This window comes from Branchiostoma lanceolatum, chromosome 15 (genome assembly GCF_035083965.1).
Source record: "Branchiostoma lanceolatum isolate klBraLanc5 chromosome 15, klBraLanc5.hap2, whole genome shotgun sequence".
In the NCBI taxonomy this organism is placed as follows: Eukaryota; Metazoa; Chordata; class Leptocardii; order Amphioxiformes; family Branchiostomatidae; genus Branchiostoma; species Branchiostoma lanceolatum.
Window position 1 is genome coordinate 7655372 of NC_089736.1, and position 20448 is coordinate 7675819.

General features: G+C 39.2%; 4 protein-coding genes across 4 annotated transcripts in view; 3 read left to right on the forward strand and 1 right to left on the reverse strand.

Annotated features, from left to right (window-relative positions):
• The first annotated feature begins 1537 nt into the window (after positions 1 to 1537).
• Positions 1538 to 6385, forward strand: LOC136449258 (uncharacterized). Its single transcript, XM_066449208.1, has 4 exons — positions 1538 to 2024; positions 3233 to 3665; positions 3931 to 4116; positions 4696 to 6385. Exons 1-4 carry the CDS (start codon positions 1701 to 1703, stop codon positions 5055 to 5057), a joined length of 1305 nt encoding a protein of 434 aa, XP_066305305.1. The 5' UTR covers positions 1538 to 1700; the 3' UTR covers positions 5058 to 6385.
• On the reverse strand, positions 6239 to 9905 carry LOC136449261 (m-AAA protease-interacting protein 1, mitochondrial-like). Its single transcript, XM_066449213.1, has 6 exons — positions 9633 to 9905; positions 8966 to 9132; positions 8656 to 8727; positions 8175 to 8301; positions 7504 to 7666; positions 6239 to 6961 (listed from the first exon to the last, which is right to left on the reverse strand). Exons 1-6 carry the CDS (start codon positions 9880 to 9882, stop codon positions 6883 to 6885), a joined length of 858 nt encoding a protein of 285 aa, XP_066305310.1. The 5' UTR covers positions 9883 to 9905; the 3' UTR covers positions 6239 to 6882.
• Positions 9906 to 10103: 198 nt separating this feature from the next.
• LOC136449260 (tRNA wybutosine-synthesizing protein 5-like) lies at positions 10104 to 14336 on the forward strand. The gene is made up of 8 exons (XM_066449211.1): positions 10104 to 10271; positions 10874 to 11028; positions 11276 to 11345; positions 11579 to 11623; positions 12010 to 12147; positions 12449 to 12536; positions 12755 to 12871; positions 13296 to 14336. Exons 1-8 carry the CDS (start codon positions 10188 to 10190, stop codon positions 13550 to 13552), a joined length of 954 nt encoding a protein of 317 aa, XP_066305308.1. The 5' UTR covers positions 10104 to 10187; the 3' UTR covers positions 13553 to 14336.
• Positions 14337 to 18551: 4215 nt separating this feature from the next.
• LOC136449322 (serine-rich adhesin for platelets-like) overlaps positions 18552 to 20448 on the forward strand; it is a 41728-nt gene continuing 39831 nt past the window's right edge. Inside the window, exon 1 of the mRNA XM_066449320.1 lies at positions 18552 to 18654. The gene's annotated coding sequence lies outside the window, so the exon portion shown is untranslated. The remainder of the gene's footprint in view (positions 18655 to 20448) is intronic.

Here is a 20448-nt window from a genome sequence, read left to right on the forward strand (position 1 = left end):
CAAATACCTACAGATGCATTGGAAACCGACAGGTCACCATGTAAGAATGGAATGTAAATATATACAGAAAGAAAGACAAAGAAAGACAAAGAAATTTTGGAATGTACATGTAGTGTGTGTGTGTGTGTGTGTTAGAGAAAGTGAATGTGCACTACTTTAGCCGTACCGTCAGGTCTTTGATTTTTCAAAACCACCGTCATTATGCAAGGGTACCCGGGTCACAACGGGATACAGGCCAGGCCATGTCATGTGACAGCATGTGGGTTAATCTCCAAGATGTCGAGATGGAAGGATTCTTGAATCAACTGATCCCACTCTTAATCACAAATTGGATTACTATCTTTGAGATGCAAGCCATAAACACATATCATTCATCTGAAATAATGATAGGGCCCAAAATTTATTTTCAGGTGAATTATGAATTATGAATTCTCTTTCATTGATATCATTGACTTTAGATGAAAGCTAGTGTATTACTGACAGAATTGAAGTAGGAAAGTTTCAGTATCCGATTGATAGGTCGGACGTTTTATTTTTGTCCTGAGTGCTGCGGTTACGCGCAGGAGGCACAAAAGCGCCTCTTGTGGATAGCGGGTAATTGCAGTTTGCCATAAATACCGTTTCATTCGTTAAATTTGGGGGACATTTTCATTGCCTAAAGAGCAACTGTGCTTGCAATAGAAATCAAAACATCTGTAGAAAAACTATTTGTTTATTGGATATGTAGCCATAGTTTTGATAAAAGGTGATTATTTGGATATTGAACCCACTGGAAAAGCCTAATTGTCGTATGAGACCGTAGGCACAGTGCCAAGGTACATGAATTCTATAAGATTATACAGTCTGAAGCCCGTATTAGACAGAGTTTTTTTCACTCGCAGATTGTGACCAATAAGCGAAACAATTTGAAAGAAAAATCTATCTAAAGTCCCAAAAACCATCCTTCATTTTCATTTATCTATTTATTTTAGAAACAATAAGTTCATGCTAAAAGTAGGTACATCATGAGAGTTCGTCATGCAGAAATTATCTGACTTGATTAAGCTCTGGGAATTACGTTTCTTCGTATCAAAATGTATTTCTTATAGCAACACCTTGATTTTGATGAAGACATTTATAACAGCATGATAACTTATAACATTTGAACCTCTGAATGGTGGGGCTGTAAAATGTACATATTTAACATTCTAATGCAAAAATCCTAGCTTGTGTATTCAACTCATCTTACACAATGTACATATAGTTGTGGTACGTTCCATAACAGCACACAAGCGAACATTCAGACGTTTAAAAACAGATATGACGTATCGAAACTGGTTTCTGTCCTGTCAACATTGGCAACGGTGGGACAATGGCCGTCAACAAGCAAAACACTTTCACCTGTTTTTATATAGGGTACAATCAAACAAGTTCAAGGCCTATATGTACTATTCTGCGTGTCAGAATTTCCAGCGATATTAAAAGGTTAATTAATATTTGCCAACATGTGTTGTAACATACTTTAAGTGACTTTGTCGTGACGAGAATATCAATAGGTTACATATATAAACCCGTAAGTTGGCTGAGTGAAAGTTTCGATGACGTAACTTAAAACCTTACGTCACGTATGTAACTTCCCCACATACATTGTATGCTAGTCTATTGTTGTCTTTAAACCATACTGCGCAGTTAGGAATACTGCTCTTAGTCTTACCGCTAAAATGCTTTCTAGCCATGTTAGTCGTGCTGTTGCTTTAACCGGTGCCGCGGGCGCGGTAGTCGGTTTAGTGGCGGGGCTGCAGCGACGGCACACCGACGAGTTTCAGGCGGCTGCCCTGGGCGAGTTCTCCCGCCCGTCTTACAACCCTCCACCCGCCACTTATGACGGGCCCGTCTTCAAGCCTCGACTCGACTTCCCGAGCTGTGCAAACCCAAGGAACGAGGCTTTCCCCTGGCTGGGCATAGACTTCAAGGCGGAGCCAGAGAGATATCTGCGTACGGTTCTGGACTACTGTTTGGAAGGAAATGTCGAGTGCGACTTCAAGGTACGAGTGTCTGTAAACTGTATAGTTTTCGGTGCGACGCACCAGTCTAGCAGACACGCCATTTCATATATTTCAGGTATATACAAAGACCATGGGTTGTTGACTTCCACGGCCGTGGAACTAACCACGTTTGGTGGTGAACTTCATTACCTGGGGTAGTGTGAACATTTGGGGAAATGTGAATCGCGAAATGGGGATTCTAAGACGCCATAGTTGGTGCTAAATACTCAACATTTGCCCTATGCCTTTAGGTGTCTTCGTGCATCCATGTCCTACTTATTCACTGTCCCCTGAATTGTGTTAATTTACTAGTAACTTTTTATTGTCTGTTGGTCCCTTTTCTGTCATCCAAGAATGATACTGTCCCACTAGCACTAAACTAACCTGATTTGATTGTAATGCAAACGGTACCATCATTGTTCCAGACTGGTACAATCATTGTTGCTTACTCTACTCTACTCAACAGACAGTTTTACAAACGTCTTAACCTCACCTTTCCTTGAAAACTGGTTTTTCTTCTTCATTTTGCTGCCATGCAGTGTTATGGCCTGGATATTTTCAAAAGCAGCCACCCGGAACATTTGTTGCCTGCACAATTGTGTGACAACACCCCCTTTCTAATTCTAGCAGTCAAGAATTTCAAATTGTTATGCTCCATATTTCATTTATTAGCAAAAAGAAAATCGCTATCACTAAGTCCTTACACCAACGTGAAGTTCACCACTAAAAGTGGTCATGGAAGCTAAGAATATTATTCAAGAACATCAAACAATACACTCTATGGTCTTCGATAACACAAAAATGAATGGTACAAACTGTTTCTTGTTAGGCTGGCATATTAAGATATTTGATATTCATTAGTACTGAATGGTACGTGTGCAAACTTGTTTGCGAACGTATACATAAAGTTGCTTTTATTTTCACAGACAGATACGTCTGATACCAGATGGTATAAACAGTGCTACACTGCTATCACTGTGTATATCGGCTTTTCCATTCATCTAATACCACGTCACTATGCAGTCTATGCTTAGGTCAGATTCATTCTACCACAATTCCTACCTAAAAACCCGTCTGGAGTCGCCTGTGTACACAGACTGTACATGTTCCATGTGCATGTGTTGTTTGTATATATTCTATGTTTTCATGTATGTTTTTAATATGGGTCTGTTTGTGCCTGAAATAAAGGATTAATAATTTATTATTAGGTGGAGCAGAACCGGACCCGTGACTGGTACCATGTACCGTGGATGTCCTCCCACCCCAAAGGACGCGAGCCCATCCACGGCATGACCATGGAGAAACCGTCCAAACAGGGGATGCTGTCGGACTCGCAGCGGAGGGAGGTGCAGAACTGGGCGGTCGCCTTCTACAACTCGCCCGGAGCGTACGCCGTCGGCCGAGTCTGGTCCCTCCCCTGGCAACCTACCCAGGACGGCGTCGCCTTTCCAGAGGGTACGGTGGCCTTTAAGTGGTTTTTCACACAGGCGACGGAGGAGGAAGTTCCTTTTCTTAAGGGTGCTCCGGTCTGGAAAGCGGCGATCGCTAAAACCCCACGAGAGCCCGGGGACAGGGGTCCGCCTGTGGATACCAGACTAATTCAGATGGACGTCGCCATCAGAGACGATAGAGCCGACATAGGTAAGGAAAATGGTCAAAAGACTAAGTTTCAATAAGAGACGCAATCCATTTACATAGGTAAGGCAAGAGGTTGTATCTCCCTACAACTTCCTCGGGCAAATGAAGGACTAGGTTTCAATACTACACGTAATTCAAGTTTTTGCGTACGTACACATTGTCCCCAATACAAGGCCTGTAAGTTGACTTGAACTTCTAAACAAACAAGAAGGCGGCAAAATAACAACACATGGCGTTGGTAGTATAACAGTTGTGTTGTTATTTCTAGGCTGGGTGTTCGGGACGTTTGTGTACCACAGCTCGCAGTGCAGTAACGCCCCCTGGCGGAGGCTGGTGCCCGTCTGTCTGCAGTGGGGAAACGACCCGGACCTGACTCAGCAGCGGTACCAGGAGGGCGCCAGGCCCGTACAGACATGGAACAACCCCCGGCTCAGGGACTTGGGGATACTGGCTGGTGAATAATGCAGCTTTGCATATTTCTACTGAGTAGTTGCAAAGGACAGATGGTTTTGGTGACAAATAGAACTGTCTTTTGTTGTGCAAAATAACTAATAATATCAGTATTTTCATATATCAGTTTTCGCACCATGGAATGCTAACACCCGTTTCAGCACCAAGGAATGTTAACAGCAGTTTCAGCTCCATGGAATGCTAACACTTGTTTCAGTACCATGGAAAGCTAACACCAGTTCCAGTACTGTGTAAGGCTAACACCAGTTACAGTACCATGGAATGCTGACATTAGTTTCAGTCCCATGGAAAGCTGACATCAGTTTCATCACTATGGAATGCTAACAGACGTTTTAGAACCATGGAATGCTAACATCAGTTTCAGTACCATGGAATGCTAACATCATTTTCAGCACCATGGAATTCTAACACCAGTTTCAGCACCATGGAATGCTAACAGCAGTTTCAGCACCATGGAATGCTAACAGCAGTTTCAGTCTCAATATTGTGTTGTGCTGTTTTTCTCACTCATCACAGTGTTTTTTGATTCCTATTATTCTTTTAAACCTGCTATTTTTTCCAGCTTCCCGCCCATACCTGGGCTGGCTGGGCCGGGCAAATGGACCGGTGGACAACTTCAAGTCCTGTTGCGCCTCCTGTCACTCATCGGCCTCCGTACCAGACAAGGACAACAAAATCCCTCGCGGTGTCCCCCCCAACAACGACCAAGCCCTGTGGTGGTTCCGTAACCTGAGACCCGGACAGGCCTTCGAGAAGGGCGGCACGTCACTGGACTACTCCCTACAGCTCAGCAGCTGTACCACCCAATACCACAACTGGAAGAAGTCCTACCTACAAAATACCCTCTTAGGTAGACTAAAGGAATGGTGGCTGGAGGTGCATCCATTTCCAACAACAGCGCCTCCTAGTGGCAAGGATGATTAATGCATACATTGAAAACAAGTATGGCAATAAAACTGATCCTGGGAAACCCAGCTAACTGAAAAAAACCCACCTGAGCCTAAATTGATATAGACACAGTTTGCTGAAACCAGCCCAGGGGCGCACCCGGGGGAGCCACAACCTTAAGTTTGACACCATTCACTCAAGAATCGATACGTATAAACACTGATTCTTTCCCCGCACTATCCCCCAGTGGAACACCCTGCCTGGCACGGTTGTGACGGCTCCCACCGCCTTAGCCTGGGACCTCAACTCCCCCCCCTACTTTGCCCCTGAAGGGGCTATTTGGGGGTTAATGGATGTAGATGTAATGTCTACCCAATTTGCCGTAAATCCTGAAAAAAAAGTATTCTCACCTGTTGAAGGGCATGCTTGTCACCAACTAATCAGTGACAAAAATTACGCCTGGACACACAAGAGTGTTTATCAAAAACAAGTTGGATACCAAAGCCACCAATATTTTTCTCCCATGTTTAAAATTTCTATATTGTTACGGCCACAATAATACAGATTACCATTAGCAAAGAATGTTATTCTAGCATTCGCTCATAAATTATGTAAATATCATAAGGATCCAGGCACAGCTTCTCAAGTTATTGTGTACACAGAAATATGGAGTACACGGACATTACAGAAATACCTGATGAAGTCCTAGATAGGGACTTATACTATGCTCATAGGCTAACCCCTGAAGTCTGTTGAACATGAAGTGAAAGGATTTTCTTCCTGAGATTTCTAGCTGATAACTGATATGAATGGAAGATAGGGCCACAGATAGTTAACAACATTTTAAACCAGAATGTATGTAAATAACGCAGGATACAATATTTTTCAGGATAATCTAAAAGAGTAACACTGATATCAACTGTAATACTGATAGTCAGCACTCTCAATGGTTGTTCTTCTCATTTATGAAACAAGTATCTTTTCAGATAAACACAGACTTTGCATGACATTTAATGTTGTCTTTAAACACTATCATAAACTAGTAGAGACAACCATTAAGTTAGATGGATGTTAACGATATGCAAATAAAGAAATATGCAGTGATCAAGGAATCAGGATTGGCATAGATGTATTTGTGGCAAGAAATTGTCATTGGAGCTAATTTCATTTCACAGATCATTTTCAAGTGGAGTGAACCTTAAAACACAATCACAAAAATGATACAGAAAAACGTTTAATAATGTACCTGTACACCTGTAATGATACTCTAATTGTGAGTGAGTGTCACACATTGTTAACATTTGTTTGTAATAGTTTTGCCAAAAAAACAACCTTTGTTGAATACAGATCACATTATGACTTTTGATTTTGAGTTTGGCAGATCATTTTGTAAGTTTCAAGGCCACCATGTTAATGGTCACATGTTTACTACATATGAGGATGGACTTCGCACAATGTGAAGTTAAGTTCCACACAGCACAAATCATGGTATATCCTTGTTTTTGGCAAGCATACATATGTAGTAGTCTGTATAACACAAACTTTCCCTGTCTGGGGCTTTTATGGCCCCTCCCCACTGGGGGCGAGCACTGTTGGGCACCTGAATTCAATCAGGCTGTCATACGTACCGTAAATGCTTTTGACTTCATATAAAAGTGCTGGCGATTTCAACAGGTACATGTTTATAGGGGGACCAGGATTTGGGGAGTGTCAATCGACGTGTATTGAGTAACTGTACTTTGTGCTAATCCTTGTTTCAGGTGCCCCAAATCTCGATTTCAAAGTCTGAGAGTCTTTCCAGATTTGACCAGTGTTATGAGGTTGGATGTATCTATGAAAAGGACTAAAACCAGACTAAGAGTTACTCTAGAAGCTTCCAGTGCTGTACTTTGGTTACCGTCCAGTCCGCTGTCACTCCTGGGGTGAACTCTCGATGGAACCTGGCAAGAGAGAAGGTTTTGTGTTGGTTTCAAGAAAACAGTGGGAATCCTTTTTATTGTTGGCATATGCACAGGTATTTGTACCTACAACTAGGTCAATTATATGAATATTCATTGAACATTTTTATATTGATACTTTCAGCAAAATGTTTGAACATGAGTAACATCAATATCATTCATGATAATAAACCGGTAGATGTACCGACTACTAGGTACATGTACATGTATCTCATACCAGCTAAAAAAAAAAAATAGTCACACCTTCAATTACCAGATCGAGAGTTATCAACCCAAAATTGAGGTATTCAAAAACTAATTTTTTCATAGAAGTGTCGTAGAGTGGAACTTGTTGCAACCAAGTACTTTAGGAGCATCCTCACTAGATAAAAAGCTTCAAACAACACAGTTTGATGTGAAAGATTAGGTGTGCGTCCATGTGACAGAAATATAACCAGCCTGCCGTGTGCCTGCAAAGCTGTGTGTTGCGCCAAAGGGTGGTTTTACTGGCTATACAGAAAAAGATACAGACTGGAAAGACTTACTCGTAATTACAGGTGAGGATCTTCTTATCCTCCTCTCTGCCATCCATCCCCTCTATTCTGGGAACCTTGAATATCTTAATCCCTTCTGGATCATCCTCCATAGGGTGCCACCTGGCCTTGCTCAGGAACCAGAACCTCACCATCACATCCACAAACTTACGACCTGAAGAGTGCGACAAAGAGCTGCATTTTTTTTTCTTTAATTTTTCTTTAATTTTTCATAACTTTATTGAATCAATCGTCTCAAATTACAATCAATCGTCTAAAATTACAATCACAAAACACTAGGTTACAACATCAGTTTGCGTATACAGAGCTTAATCATAATGATTGCATGCAGTTGCAAGACATCACAATATCTGCTTTTACTTTTACAGCTTGTCAACAGCACCTGTATGTCTTTATGTGGCTAAAGGTTCTGGGTTTGAATCCCTAGCAGACTCCAATGTTGTTCCCTTGCGAAAGGCACTTTACACCTATTTCCCCACTTGACTTAGGTGAAAATGAATAACTATAGGGACCTCTTCTTGGATGGTCCCATGTTTGAGGAGGGCAATACCTTGAGCATGATAAGAAACTCAACCACAAAAAGAGCACCGGTCAATCCTAGTTTTAGTGGATCAAACCTTACAGTTTTGCTGGTGTGCTTTGCGAAACAAACAAACTCCTACCTCCTTCATCGTAGTAGATAGCGACCTCCTGAGGAAATGTGATCATGATGTCCTCCTTGTCCACCCTCAGACTTTCCCTCTGACTCAGTGACAGGGACGTACACTTGTCTTGTACTGTGGGTAAGGCCTGTGGTGGAAAAGTCAATGCAATAACAAACACATAATTTTCTATTGTAATTGGGGAGATTTTTCAAAGTTCATAATGTTGAAAGCTACATTACAGATCCACAAAGCTTGCAAATGTTATCTACAGGAATGAAATAAAATTCATTCAAACATTCAAAGATGGCTGTCTTAACCCCCTGTTTTCTTCTGATTCAAGTTCTGAACATCATTATCTAGTCCCAATGATGTTGAAATTAAATGGCAGATTGATACCACCCCTTGACCCTTAATGTGAAACATCTCACCGAGAGAGGGACATCTAAATCATTGCACAAAGTACAAACGCACACACACATCAAACTGACACCAAACTTACCTCTTTTGATATGAGCTGGTCCAGCCCTTCAAAATTGCACTGTGAGAGTTTCTCTGAGATTACCACCAGGGCCTGAAAGTAAGCAGAAGGGGAAGAAGTTAATGTGTTAATAACAGTTACTGTAAAGTGTGCATCTAAGGCTTTGCAATGATAAAGGAAACAATTATGTTGACTTCAGGCAGTTTCTTCCTCTTCCGCAAGGATCATGGCAGCGAGGCTGCCAGTCCAGCCCTAAAGGCCTCAACTGTTGGTGCAGTTTCCTCACCTCCGTTTACTGGTTATGCAAAATAACCAAACAAACAAATCTTACCTGTTTTGCCCCTGATATGAAGCCTCCGTATGTGAACTCTGGGTCGAAGTAGATCTGAATGAGCCAAAAGTAGACCTTATTTCTGATCCATCTCAGTGGACTGGGGACCCCGATCACTTGTACTGTTGGCGAGGGCTTGTTTTCTGGTTTCTCTGGTTTGGAAGGACCTGTAAAAATCAACATCAAAAATCACAAGTGACATATCACAAGTTGAGAAAGCTTACCAGTGTTGCCTTCTAGTACCAGAAATATGCTACAGTGTAGAGCTTACTAGAGGTCACCGCCTGTCCAAAATTATTGATTTGGACAAAGCTGTGACAGGTGGTCAATATGGCCATTCTGCGCCTGCAAAGGGGATATATTGCAGAATAGATATGTACAGATATTTTTGTATAACTGTACAATAATGCTTTTAATATATATATATATATATGATAAAAAAACGTAACTAGTATTATCACGCCCATTTCTAGTGGGCCATGTGCGGCCAAGGACAACAGACCTTTCTCAAGAACTAAACACACGGCAGTTGAAGTTCTTCATTTTTCTGCACAATTCCTTAGACTTAATATCTTCAATTGTTAAGGAACCTTTCTCACGAAACCTAGCAATTTCAATTAAGTTGATGACTGCAATTGTAAACACTGGTGATCACACAAATAAATACCTTCTTCTGATCCGGGCGACGAAAAATGGCGAGTTGAGAAGGCGGCTGGCTGAGAAGGGCAGCAAAGTTGGGGCGTTCTGCGGCAGTCTATCGCTCTAGAATACCGGTGACCTTGTGAAAAGGATCTACCACATGTCTGAAGTATACTTTGTGAAGATCTGCCGTGATTAGCTGAACTTAAAAGGATGCTTTGAGGTGATAAATTACAGAAGCCGAAAATCCGGCGCCCGAACAAGCTGGCGGCAGCCATGATGGAAAAAATTAAACGCTTAGAAATAAGAAACAACATATAAAACTGATTCATAGAAATCATTTCTAATCTTATAAGACATATAAGACATGTAGTAAAATCAAATTAAAGCAGGAAAGAGTTTATATTCTTGAAATATTCACAGTATTTGAAATACCGAGTACTTATATAAGTGCTCGCATGATAGTTTGGATGCGCTCTCACATATGACATTTTGTAACCTCACGTCAACTTTGACCTAAAGTTTCAGACGACAGCGCGCAATTTTTGTCAGAGTCCTGTGAAAATTCACCTAAAAACCCAAGATGGGAGATTCAGAAAAGGATGGAAAGGTTACATTGTATGAAGATGTCAACAAGGAACGTTTTCTGAGCGAAATATATCCAAAGGTATGGTTTATTTTGAAATAAGAAAGATAAAGTTGCATATGAATGATTTTAAAAGGGTCTTAAAAGTCAGGGTGCCAAAATTTGAAAATGTGTTGTGTCAACGTGATTACTTAGTTGGTTGAAGTTAGTCTTTTGCTTCACCCCAATGGAGTGTTTTGCCCTGTCATTGCGTGTGTGTGTTTGTTTGTGTGTGTGTTTGTGTGTGTGCCTGTGTGAGAGTTCATAAATTTGGATTAACTTCATATCTCATTATTAATCTTGAGTTGATTATCATTATGATGCAATACTAAAGAAATAAGAAGATACCATTAAAAGGTTCAAAAATTTAATGGTTGGGAGATGCAGGGATTTTTTGCAGTGGTTTCATGTTCATGGTTTTCACGGTGACCACTTCACAGCGACCTCAAAACCACCGCCATTTTCTCCTTTCCACAAAATCAAATCCCTGTGAATTTACAGTGTCTTTGCAGTACTTCTTGTAGGTGTACGCAGTTTTGCTGTTGCGATATTAACATTTATTTGGCAACATTTTTATTTTTCTTATTAAGATTTGCCATTACATGTAGATTATGATTGAATGATTTTTCTATTGTTTCTGTCAGAGAGTGCCAGCTGTATTACGTGGAGTGAACATCGGTCCCTGTGTGGACCTGTGGACTACCGACTACCTCTGTCAGAAGGGCGGAAATAGACAAGTCAAAATCCACGTCTGTCCCATCACACAAATGGACTTTTTCAACAAAAACTTTGCTTACAGGTGATAAGATATGTTGTTTTTAAAATGGGAGGAAAATGGTGGGAAAATGAAGTTGTTTTGCCCATACTCCCCTGTACTATAGTACTAAAGCCAAACTTTCCAAAGAAGGCAATTCTCAGGACCTTTGTGGGAGGAAAGAGCTCAAAAGGCATTCTGTTTTTCTTAAACAAAAGGTGGTAAAGGGAACACTTTGAATTCATGATATGTGTAACTTTTTGTGTAAGTCAAGTAACTTTATTGCACTCAGGACATTGCCATTTGATGAGTTTGTGAGAAGAGCTGCAGAGGAGAAGCACACAGACTTCTTCCATTCTCAGGTATCAAGCCATGCTAAATTATACTTGAAATTTATACGGAAAGAATTTGATCTTAACAAGGCATATATACTGTGTGTGATATTTTCTTATTTAGTTATCACTGCCATATTTGATTAATGTTAGACAATTCTCTGTTGCAAGACTATATAAATGTGGAAGGAGACTATGTTTTAGATATGGAAGACTTAGTTCATTGTATACAATGTAAGACAGCATCTGTGCTTGTGTTACAGGATGAAAAATATTACCTACGTTCATTGGGAGAAGACCCAAGAAAGGTACTGGACTTTTCTTCTTGCTGAATATTGTAATGGCAGGAACAGCAGAATACTGTTTATGATTTTGAGTTGTTATTGTTATTTTGAGTTGTTTTAACCTGTTTGTATGATATTTTACTCCATGTTCGCTGATAACTACTTTATGTTACATTATTGTGAATGTCTGATTTGTTCAATATATGTTAAGTTCGTTAAAGTGATTCCCTTCTTGAAGGGACTACCATAATAAGATTCATTATTAAAGATAATTAAATCTGCAGAAATGGTTTTCCAACTTGAAAGCTCTTAGTAAAACTTCAGACAACTTGTGATATTTCTGGTAACAGAAGAAAAAGTATCTATTAAAAGTTGTGAGATGTGACTAATGTACTAACCCTTTCCCCCAGGATGTAGCAGACATCAGGACACAGTTTCCTGAACTTGCGGACGACATCATCTTCCCAGAGTTCTTTTCTCCATCACAATTCTTCTCCAGTGTGTTCAGAATAGGCTCCCCTGGGGTGCAGCTTTGGACACATTATGATGTATGTTTTGTGCATTTGTTTGTTTTGGCTAGACAATCACAAAACAGTCACTTTGCTTGCAGTACCACGGAATTTTACTAGATAGCAGTATTGCACTGGGCTATATTGGGATAGAAAAAGCCCAACAAATTTGTTGGTGAAATTTAAACTGCTGCTTGCACAAATGTTACACATTGTCATGAACCCAATCTACTCCAAATATTGGATTGCCAACACATCACCATTATGTCCTTCTTCAGTGGTAGTTCATTTTGTAAGATAAACTGCAGCTCTTAAATGTAATTTATTCCGGCACCTGCAGATTATGGACAACCTTCTCATCCAGGTGAGCGGAAGGAAGAGAGTTGTGCTGTTCAGTCCACGAGATGCAACACACCTGTACCTGACAGGTAGGATGTGCATGCATGTCAGTCGCACCTGGTGGGTCTGAATCTTAGCCGTACAATGGAAAGACAGAGTGATTTTGATCCTGAAGAATGTGACAGTGATCACTGAAAATTTGATCCGTGTATACCTTAGAGTTGGAAGAAAGTTTACCATTGTACTTGAGCTTCCATGATAATTTGATATTGAAATAGTTGACTGTTGTTGGATGTATTTCTCACAGGTGACAAGTCTGCTGTTCTTGACCTTGAAAACCCTGACCTTGAGAGGTTTCCCAAGTTCTGTCAGGCCAGACCCTACACCTGCACTCTGGAGCCTGGGGACATCCTTTTCATACCAGGTACTTCCTGTTATCTTTTAGAGATGGAAAGCCAAGGTCATGCTTGTGTGATTTTTTATAATACATGCATGTGATCTCCCACAGGACAAAGGTTTTGCACAATAGTTAATTTAAAACTTTGCAGTTCTGCACTCTATCTTGTAGTGTATGTATTGTATTTGTGATGCTTTGATATTGGATTATGCATGTACTTACATGTAGACTATCATTGAGTTTATGGGCACCCTTGTGTATTTTTAGTGTTTTAGGGTGCTCGTCACATCTTTGTGATTTTTTTAAATACATGTGCAATGTTCAGTGATAACATAAGAAAAATCTTAACAATTTATATTTAACAAGGTACATGCAACCCTCTTCAAAAAAGTTTTCACTTTGAGTACAACAAAGTCTATATACAATGCAACATTATTGTATTTTCTTCCAGCTTTGTGGTTCCACAATGTAGTCTCTCTTGATTTTGGTGTGGCCGTCAACGTATTTTGGAGACACCTAGATCCTGTTTTTTATGACAACAAGGATCCCTATGGCAACAAGGACTTATTATCGGGTCAAAGGGCAATGCAAATACTGGACAGAGCCCTAAAAACTTTGGATGACCTTCCTGTGGAGTATAGGGACTTCTATGGGCGAAGGATGGTGTCCAAAATACAACAGACAGTATTAGATAAAGAACTACCATGATAGCAAAAGAAAAGACTGATTTGAATGGAAAGAGGACAATCAATCAAGTCATCATATCAACTATATTTATCCATAACATTGATCATGAAAATGACGATTTATAAATACAAAGTCCATGTTAAACATTTTGACTCTAACAAGAAACACCGATGGACAAAAAGACAGTATGGTAACAAGCTCAACCTCTTGAGCATGCACAACACTTGAAAGTTATAAAGTACTGTGTATGTGCATTGCATATAATGTAGATATCAACGTCCAGTTGAAAGAATATCTTACATCAGGTCTTGATCTATTGTTAAGAGAAACAGCCTAAGTCATAAAATAAATTCAAGCAAAATAATATTTTTCAACGGAATATTACAAATATGTGACCCTCACCATGGAGTCAATAAATGTAAGAAAACACCTAAAAAGGCATGTCCTCTACACCTTTACTCAGGTGATGATGTGCTGTCCACTTTGAGACTTGCCATAAATCCTTTAATGAATTTGATAAGGTGTAACTTCTCCACGCAGGTGGTACACACGTCTGGTGACTCATGATTTACTGCCTTCCAAGAGACTAATGAAGTTTCCCAACCCTTAGTCTGCTGTGGTGCTGATCGTGCCACTGGCTTCCTACAGAGCCCATAAATGTAATAATACTATATATTATCTAAATTAAGACATTTCTTTTGAACATTGCCAGAAATAGCTTGTGTTAGTCATAGCCAGTGTGGAAAGTTGTTGACTGACAATTTTAAGTCTATTTTTGCGCCAAGTATCTTAGTGAATGTTAAAAGTCTCTTTCTGATAATGAAGTTGGGACCTATTTGAAAAGCTTATAAATCAGTAGCAGACTGTTGGTGGCCTGACTCAAAAAAGACAAGCATTGAAATGCATGCCAGTAATGACATCAGTATACGCCACCTGTTTAAGTGTGTGGGTGTGAGAAGGTGCAGCTACCTTATGCATTGTCTAGCTTTGGGTGTATGACAGAAAGCATGGATGGTTTTTCTGACAACAGACACTAGAAATCAGTGCGATTCCTGCCTATTCCATCCATCCGTCCTTCTATTACATCAGGATGTTTTACCCTGGAGCTGAGAAATTTTGGTGAATACAAGTTTAAGGTGAGTTTTGCAAACTTCTACAGTAAGGAACTCATTTTGGGGAAGATTATACTGTGCATCACTCATTTCCTTTAATAATACAGATTTACCAAATTTGAAATACTGAATTCAAATGCTTGAATTTTTCAAATATTATTCATTTCAGTGTAACAAAAGAGCAAAGAAAAGTGTCTGAATGTGGTCAGGCATTGTGAGGTGAGTGCTGGATGACTAATGAATCGTTTGTGTCTGTTTGTAACACTTGTGAATTCAATCAAGGAAGACAAACACTTACATACCTCAACTAGATTGTAAAATTATTGCTTAAGCATACAGTCATGTGGTAATTGTTTTGTCCGTGCTAGAATAAACCATCACAATTGACATGTTTAGGGTTAATAAACAATGTAGCTTTATACAAGCTAAACTTCATTTTAATTTTTCATGGTTGTTTTTTGGAAGCGTAAAATACAAATTAGATCAGTGTAAAGAGGTTCATGTCAAAATGAATTTTCGGACTTCAGTTTATTCAGTTTGAATTCAGTTCCCAAAGAATGTGAACAGAGTAACTTTATTAGGATAACAAAGGCACTGTTCACATTTAAGCATTGTTCCATACAAAATTTAATCTACAATTTACGACTTAACAGTTTACTTGTTGTTGCTGTGAGACATCATGATTTAGCGTTACGTTATCACAGTGCTAGCAATGCAGGTGGTGTTATATCGGCAAGAGCTGTAAACCTTGTGGTTTCTGCTATTTACCCATAGCTCTGTTGTTATAGACAAGTTAGTGTAATCTACATCGTACATGTCTTGTTTTCAGAGCTACTGTGCTAAAATGTCTGCAAACTTTCTAGACATGTCGTTGATTTCCACTGTACAGATAAACCTACAATGTAGTTCACATACTAACCAATGATAACACACAATGTCATATAACATTGCTTAGTTCATCAACAATACTGGTAGGGGTATACTAATTACTTTAATTGTTTTGCCAAGTAGGGGGTCCTAAGTCTCGTACATATAGTCTTCAAGCAGTTTCTTGGAGGTCATGTCATATATCACAATTCCCTATCTCCCTGCTGCTTGTTTGCTTTTTGGGGGGTGAATTCCTGACATTTCATGTAAATCAACCGGGTAAATTTGAACAATAGACTTTAGGGGTAAGCTATTAAGTTAGAGCTTAGAAGTTGCACAAAATTATCTTAAAGTTCTGAAACATTTACGTTTACACAGAGATGAATCATACACAATTGCCTCCAGGAGCAAATATGTAATGAATGTCATTCAGCCACTTATAATGTAACAAAAAGAGCAGAAGCTAAAAGTCATGAGTTTTTTCACCCCCCTCCGTCCAAGTCTCTGTGGTCTACTCCATACTTAGAGATTTATATCATGTGCCATACCGGTATTTTAGTTTTCTACATTGCAGATGCCAGCCAGGAGCATGTGGAACAGGTGCATGATTATCTGATCAGGATACAGCCGGAACCTCTCTTACAGGTGAGGAAAGAACTGTAGTTGCAGTCTTTATCTCAATGTGTTTTGTATTGAATACACTGTAATGTGTTTAGCTCTTCTCTATCAAGGCAAGTTGTACCCTGATATATGTAATTGTTTTGAAGAATTCCTAATACTTGAACTGTAACAGTTGTATATGCATTGTACATAGATATGTACATCTATAAGTGTTTCATAGTGTATTCATTTTGTGCTGATGTTGTATTGTAAATTATTTGTAATATACTGTATTATAATGTTTTTCCCAAAACCACAGGAATAATTATAAAATCTTGCTAAAGGCAAGCGTAAAGTAAACTCTAACTCAACTCCATACACACGTATGCCTCCTCAGATTTTATGCAACGTTTGAATCTTTGTCTTTCAATATTGCAACCTTAATTATTATTTCATGCCAGTCTTAAAGGTAACCCAGTAGCTGCACGTAGTTATTTTAGCTTTGTAGACTGGTTTATTCAGAAACAGCAAGACTTACAAACCTCCAGCCCCAGCTCTGACAGCTTTGTTTGCAATGGTTTGATTGGTAAGAAATCGGAATGTTTGAGTAAGTCAAGTGACACAAATATTGTTATTGATGTTTTTACAAGCAAGTTCTTCAAACACTTGGCCACCTACAGCTACCCCCCACAATCCACAGTCTCTAACCAACTGTTGAGTTACTCTCTTATGTATGAGCATTTGCTTCCCCATATTAGATGTATCCAAGAAACTGCAAGTTTGTGTCACAAAGATCTAAAGGAGATGATCATCGCAATTTAGTTAGTTGGTATTTTGTCCATTGTTCTTCTTGTTATTATACTTATTATTCAGTAACACCTAATTATGACTTATTGCTCAGATGATATCAACTTGCCGACGCATATTTTCAACTGGTGCCTCAGTTACATAATTTGTTTTACCAAACTTTTCCCAGATTTTCAAACAGAAGAATGGTTGTTATGACAACTTTAAACAGGTGGTTCCATACAATAAAAGCTTCTATGTCTCAAAGGTCAGATGACTTGAAAGTATTTTCAGCTAGATATACCACATCTAACTTAGCAGCTACATTTTGGATTAAACTTTTTTTAAAGTCTTCTTGATATACACTTGCTCCACAGTAGATATTTACAATGTCCTTTGAAAGAGTGTCCTTCTATTTTCAGTGTTATGCATGTGACTACTTTTCTGTCTATCAAACTAGAAGGTATTTCTTTTCTTACAGACTTTAAACTTTCAGTGTCTTTCTAAATGGAAACTTATCTTAAGTTTGGAATTTTCTATGCATGTAAGGAGGTCCAAGAGAGTCACCTTTATTGCCATGTGAAATGAAATGAAAGGTGCTCTGCCATCATGCAATATCGGGTTGAAGCAGGTGTTTGATTATCTCTCACCTGCTGACAGATGTTCTATTCTTTAACTGGCTGTAACCTTAGTCTGTAACCAAAGGGCTCACAAACTCAGGCATGTAGTTTACATAATGGCAGTCATGATTCAAACACTTTCTTTTGCTATTTAGACAGCAATCCTATAGGATGAAAAAGGCACTGAAGGTTGACGTTGACAGACATAGACAATTTAAGATGTCAAATACAGTGCATTAATTTTGTAATGATTTATTACAGTTAGTAGAATAGAATAAATTTCATGTCCTGACTTCAAGAAGTTTTTCCAAAGCTAATGATTTGTCTTAGACGTTTGTGCGTATATCAGTAAGCTGGGCTTAAGTTTTAGTGATAATCAGAATTATTTTGGTTGAAGTTGGTGAGAAGTTATACTTGAATGTGTAAAGACCTTATTGACAATGTAAGATATTTGCAGAATAGTAAACTTGTTTGATTTGTATGGAGGATACACCTTGGCATTGTCTAACTTGAGACACTCTCATATCTAGTACACAACCTAACTGTATGGAGGTGAAGTCACTTTTAAAGTATGTGGTCACGTGACACTTCTGTAATTCAGACATATGGTCAATGTTTATGGCAATGTAACTTTGCACCCCAGACATGATAAATTGGTTAAATCAATTAGCCAAAGAAGACATGTGCATTATACTTTTCGGAATGCAATGAAAGAAAGCATAATTGTGGTCTTGTTTACACAAATGGTTCATTTTCTCCCTCCATACAAAAAGGATATTTCTAAAAGGAATACAGCTGTCGGATGGCAATGTGCAGGGTAAACAGAGGTCAACTACGTGGTCAACAATGAAGGAAGAATGGGACCAATGGTGTGTGTTTTCCCCAACCCGTATCTAATAAGGACACTCAATCAGTTGATACAGGGAGCCAATCACACGGGCTTTGAGTTTTTCTATGCCAGCTGTAATCGATGCCAGGGATGAAAGGCTTGCGTGATGTTTAGCGTTGAAGCGTGCCTGTTTGTCTTACTTGGTCCGGCGCCAATAGGGGCCAGGCAAAACCGTGGTTTCCGAGAGGGTACGAGTCACACTGCGCACTACAGGACGTAAACGGGTCGTATCTACAGGGAGATTCGAAAGTACGTTGGGCTTTTCTTCTTCCTTTTACAGGTGATCTTCTTATCCATATGTTTATACAAGGTGTTTGATTGTAAAACATTTACTTTTGACAAACAGGTACTGGTTAAGATCACGAGAGTTCTCTGGTCTGTAAAGTACAGTATACAACTCTACTTTATAAAAAAGAAACAACACATTTGTTTGTTTCTTGTAAGGTGATGAGCAACAGTTTTGAAGATGTGCCTGTGTGCATTTTGAGGTAAAACATTTTAAGGCAGCAGAATCTTTGAAAAAGTAGGTAGAGATTGAAGTCAATTTAACTATGTCGAAAGGTAAGATATAACCTGTATTTCGGAGATAGCATGATTGTCATGTGACAGCAGAAGTTTGAGGAAGTTTGAAGACTCACACAGAGCAAGGAGATTATATCCTCCTTGCACAGAGATTGTAGCACCTTTAAAGAAATGTTAGTCTAAGTGAGTATCCTTGTAAAAAAGCCATTAACCACTTGATACAGGAATCTATTGTGACTATTGATAGGTAGTTATGAATGCTGTGGTGAAAAGACTAACCCCTAAGTGGAACACAATCCTTATGAGCTCTTAGCTGTTACTTTCAAGTTTTAAGTCGTCTCTTTGAACAAGCATAGAGATTTTTAGTGAGACCACAGTCAGCTGAAAGTTTCAAAAATTAGAAGTTAGTTTTAGAATCATAAACAACTTTTTGAGTCAGTGTAGTTTTCTGCCATTATAAAGTTAAAGCTATTGTGTGCAGTTGTAAACTATGACTTCAGGCTAGGTTTTTGTAAAAATGACCATTTAAAAGTTTGGCATGTCTCTAATAATTTCTCTGCCACCTGTCCTTGGCTTTGTGACCTCAGATTTGTCCTAAACGTATCCTACAATGTTCGGGTGAGGACGCTATTTTCAAGGTCATCTCTGCAGGTTTTTGTAAGGTGGCAGACATGTTGTTTTTGCCACTGGACTAGCAGTCTCGTGTTCCCTTGAGACCAGAGTTGTTTTATTTGCCCCCTCCTTACGTGCTTACTGCTACGGAGCTATGTAAACAGTCCCCCCTTTTATACCTTAATCCAGCACTGTGTAAGCAGAATCGTTGGACATGGTATTCGTTAATGAATGCCTGTGAACTTCAAGTCACTGCTGGCATTGTGTTCATTTCGGCCTCAAAGTTTATAACTTGTAAGATTGTTACACTGTAGACAATCAAGCCTAGCTCTATAAGTTATGAATTTGCATTATTGCAAACTTCAATGACATAGAATCTAAATTTACCACATTGACAGAAATTGGCAGGCCATAAGATTTTGTTGTGTCGTCTGGACAGAGTAGCCTTAGTCTGGGCAAGCCGCCCGACATGATGATGATGAAGATTTTGATAGCGAAAGGTGTGAGTTATTGGAAAAATAGATAATACTAGATTGCAATTTAAGTTAGAATTTTTCAGGCAGTACATGAGATGTACATTTGCCACAGTAGAGCCTCCTGAAAGCCATCTCTATTGCCTTTGTTTGTCCTTTAAGCATTTAAGGTGGAAAAAATAGGCTCTAAGTGCCAGGTGAACCTTCTCACAGGTCCATTATATGTTATATGATCACTTACCGTGTAACTGTTACTAGTGTCCACTTAAATCTGAACTGCACTTAACCATAGCTATCATAACGTTCAGTGTGTGTTGTGGTGTATACACTAAATCTTCATGTAATTGATGGTAAATTGTAGGTGTTTGTTACAGTCAGAGAACAATACTATCAATGTTATCAAATGTAATCTTAATTGCTCTATCGGTCAAGCCAT

Excerpts from the sequence above, each read along its gene's own strand:
- LOC136449260 (XM_066449211.1), top strand. The coding sequence starts at position 10,188 with ATGGGAGATTCAGAAAAGGATGGAAAGGTTACATTGTATGAAGATGTC. Across the intron at positions 10,272-10,873 it reads TGAGCGAAATATATCCAAAG|AGAGTGCCAGCTGTATTACG; the intron begins GTATGGTTTATT and ends TGTTTCTGTCAG. Across the intron at positions 12,537-12,754 it reads AACACACCTGTACCTGACAG|GTGACAAGTCTGCTGTTCTT; the intron begins GTAGGATGTGCA and ends TATTTCTCACAG.
- LOC136449258 (XM_066449208.1), top strand. The coding sequence starts at position 1,701 with ATGCTTTCTAGCCATGTTAGTCGTGCTGTTGCTTTAACCGGTGCCGCG. Across the intron at positions 3,666-3,930 it reads AGACGATAGAGCCGACATAG|GCTGGGTGTTCGGGACGTTT; the intron begins GTAAGGAAAATG and ends TGTTATTTCTAG. Across the intron at positions 4,117-4,695 it reads GGACTTGGGGATACTGGCTG|CTTCCCGCCCATACCTGGGC; the intron begins GTGAATAATGCA and ends TATTTTTTCCAG.
- LOC136449261 (XM_066449213.1), bottom strand. The coding sequence starts at position 9,882 with ATGGCTGCCGCCAGCTTGTTCGGGCGCCGGATTTTCGGCTTCTGTAAT. Across the intron at positions 8,728-8,965 it reads TCATATCAGGGGCAAAACAG|GCCCTGGTGGTAATCTCAGA; the intron begins GTAAGATTTGTT and ends GCTTACTTTCAG. Across the intron at positions 8,302-8,655 it reads ACCAGCTCATATCAAAAGAG|GCCTTACCCACAGTACAAGA; the intron begins GTAAGTTTGGTG and ends TTTCCACCACAG.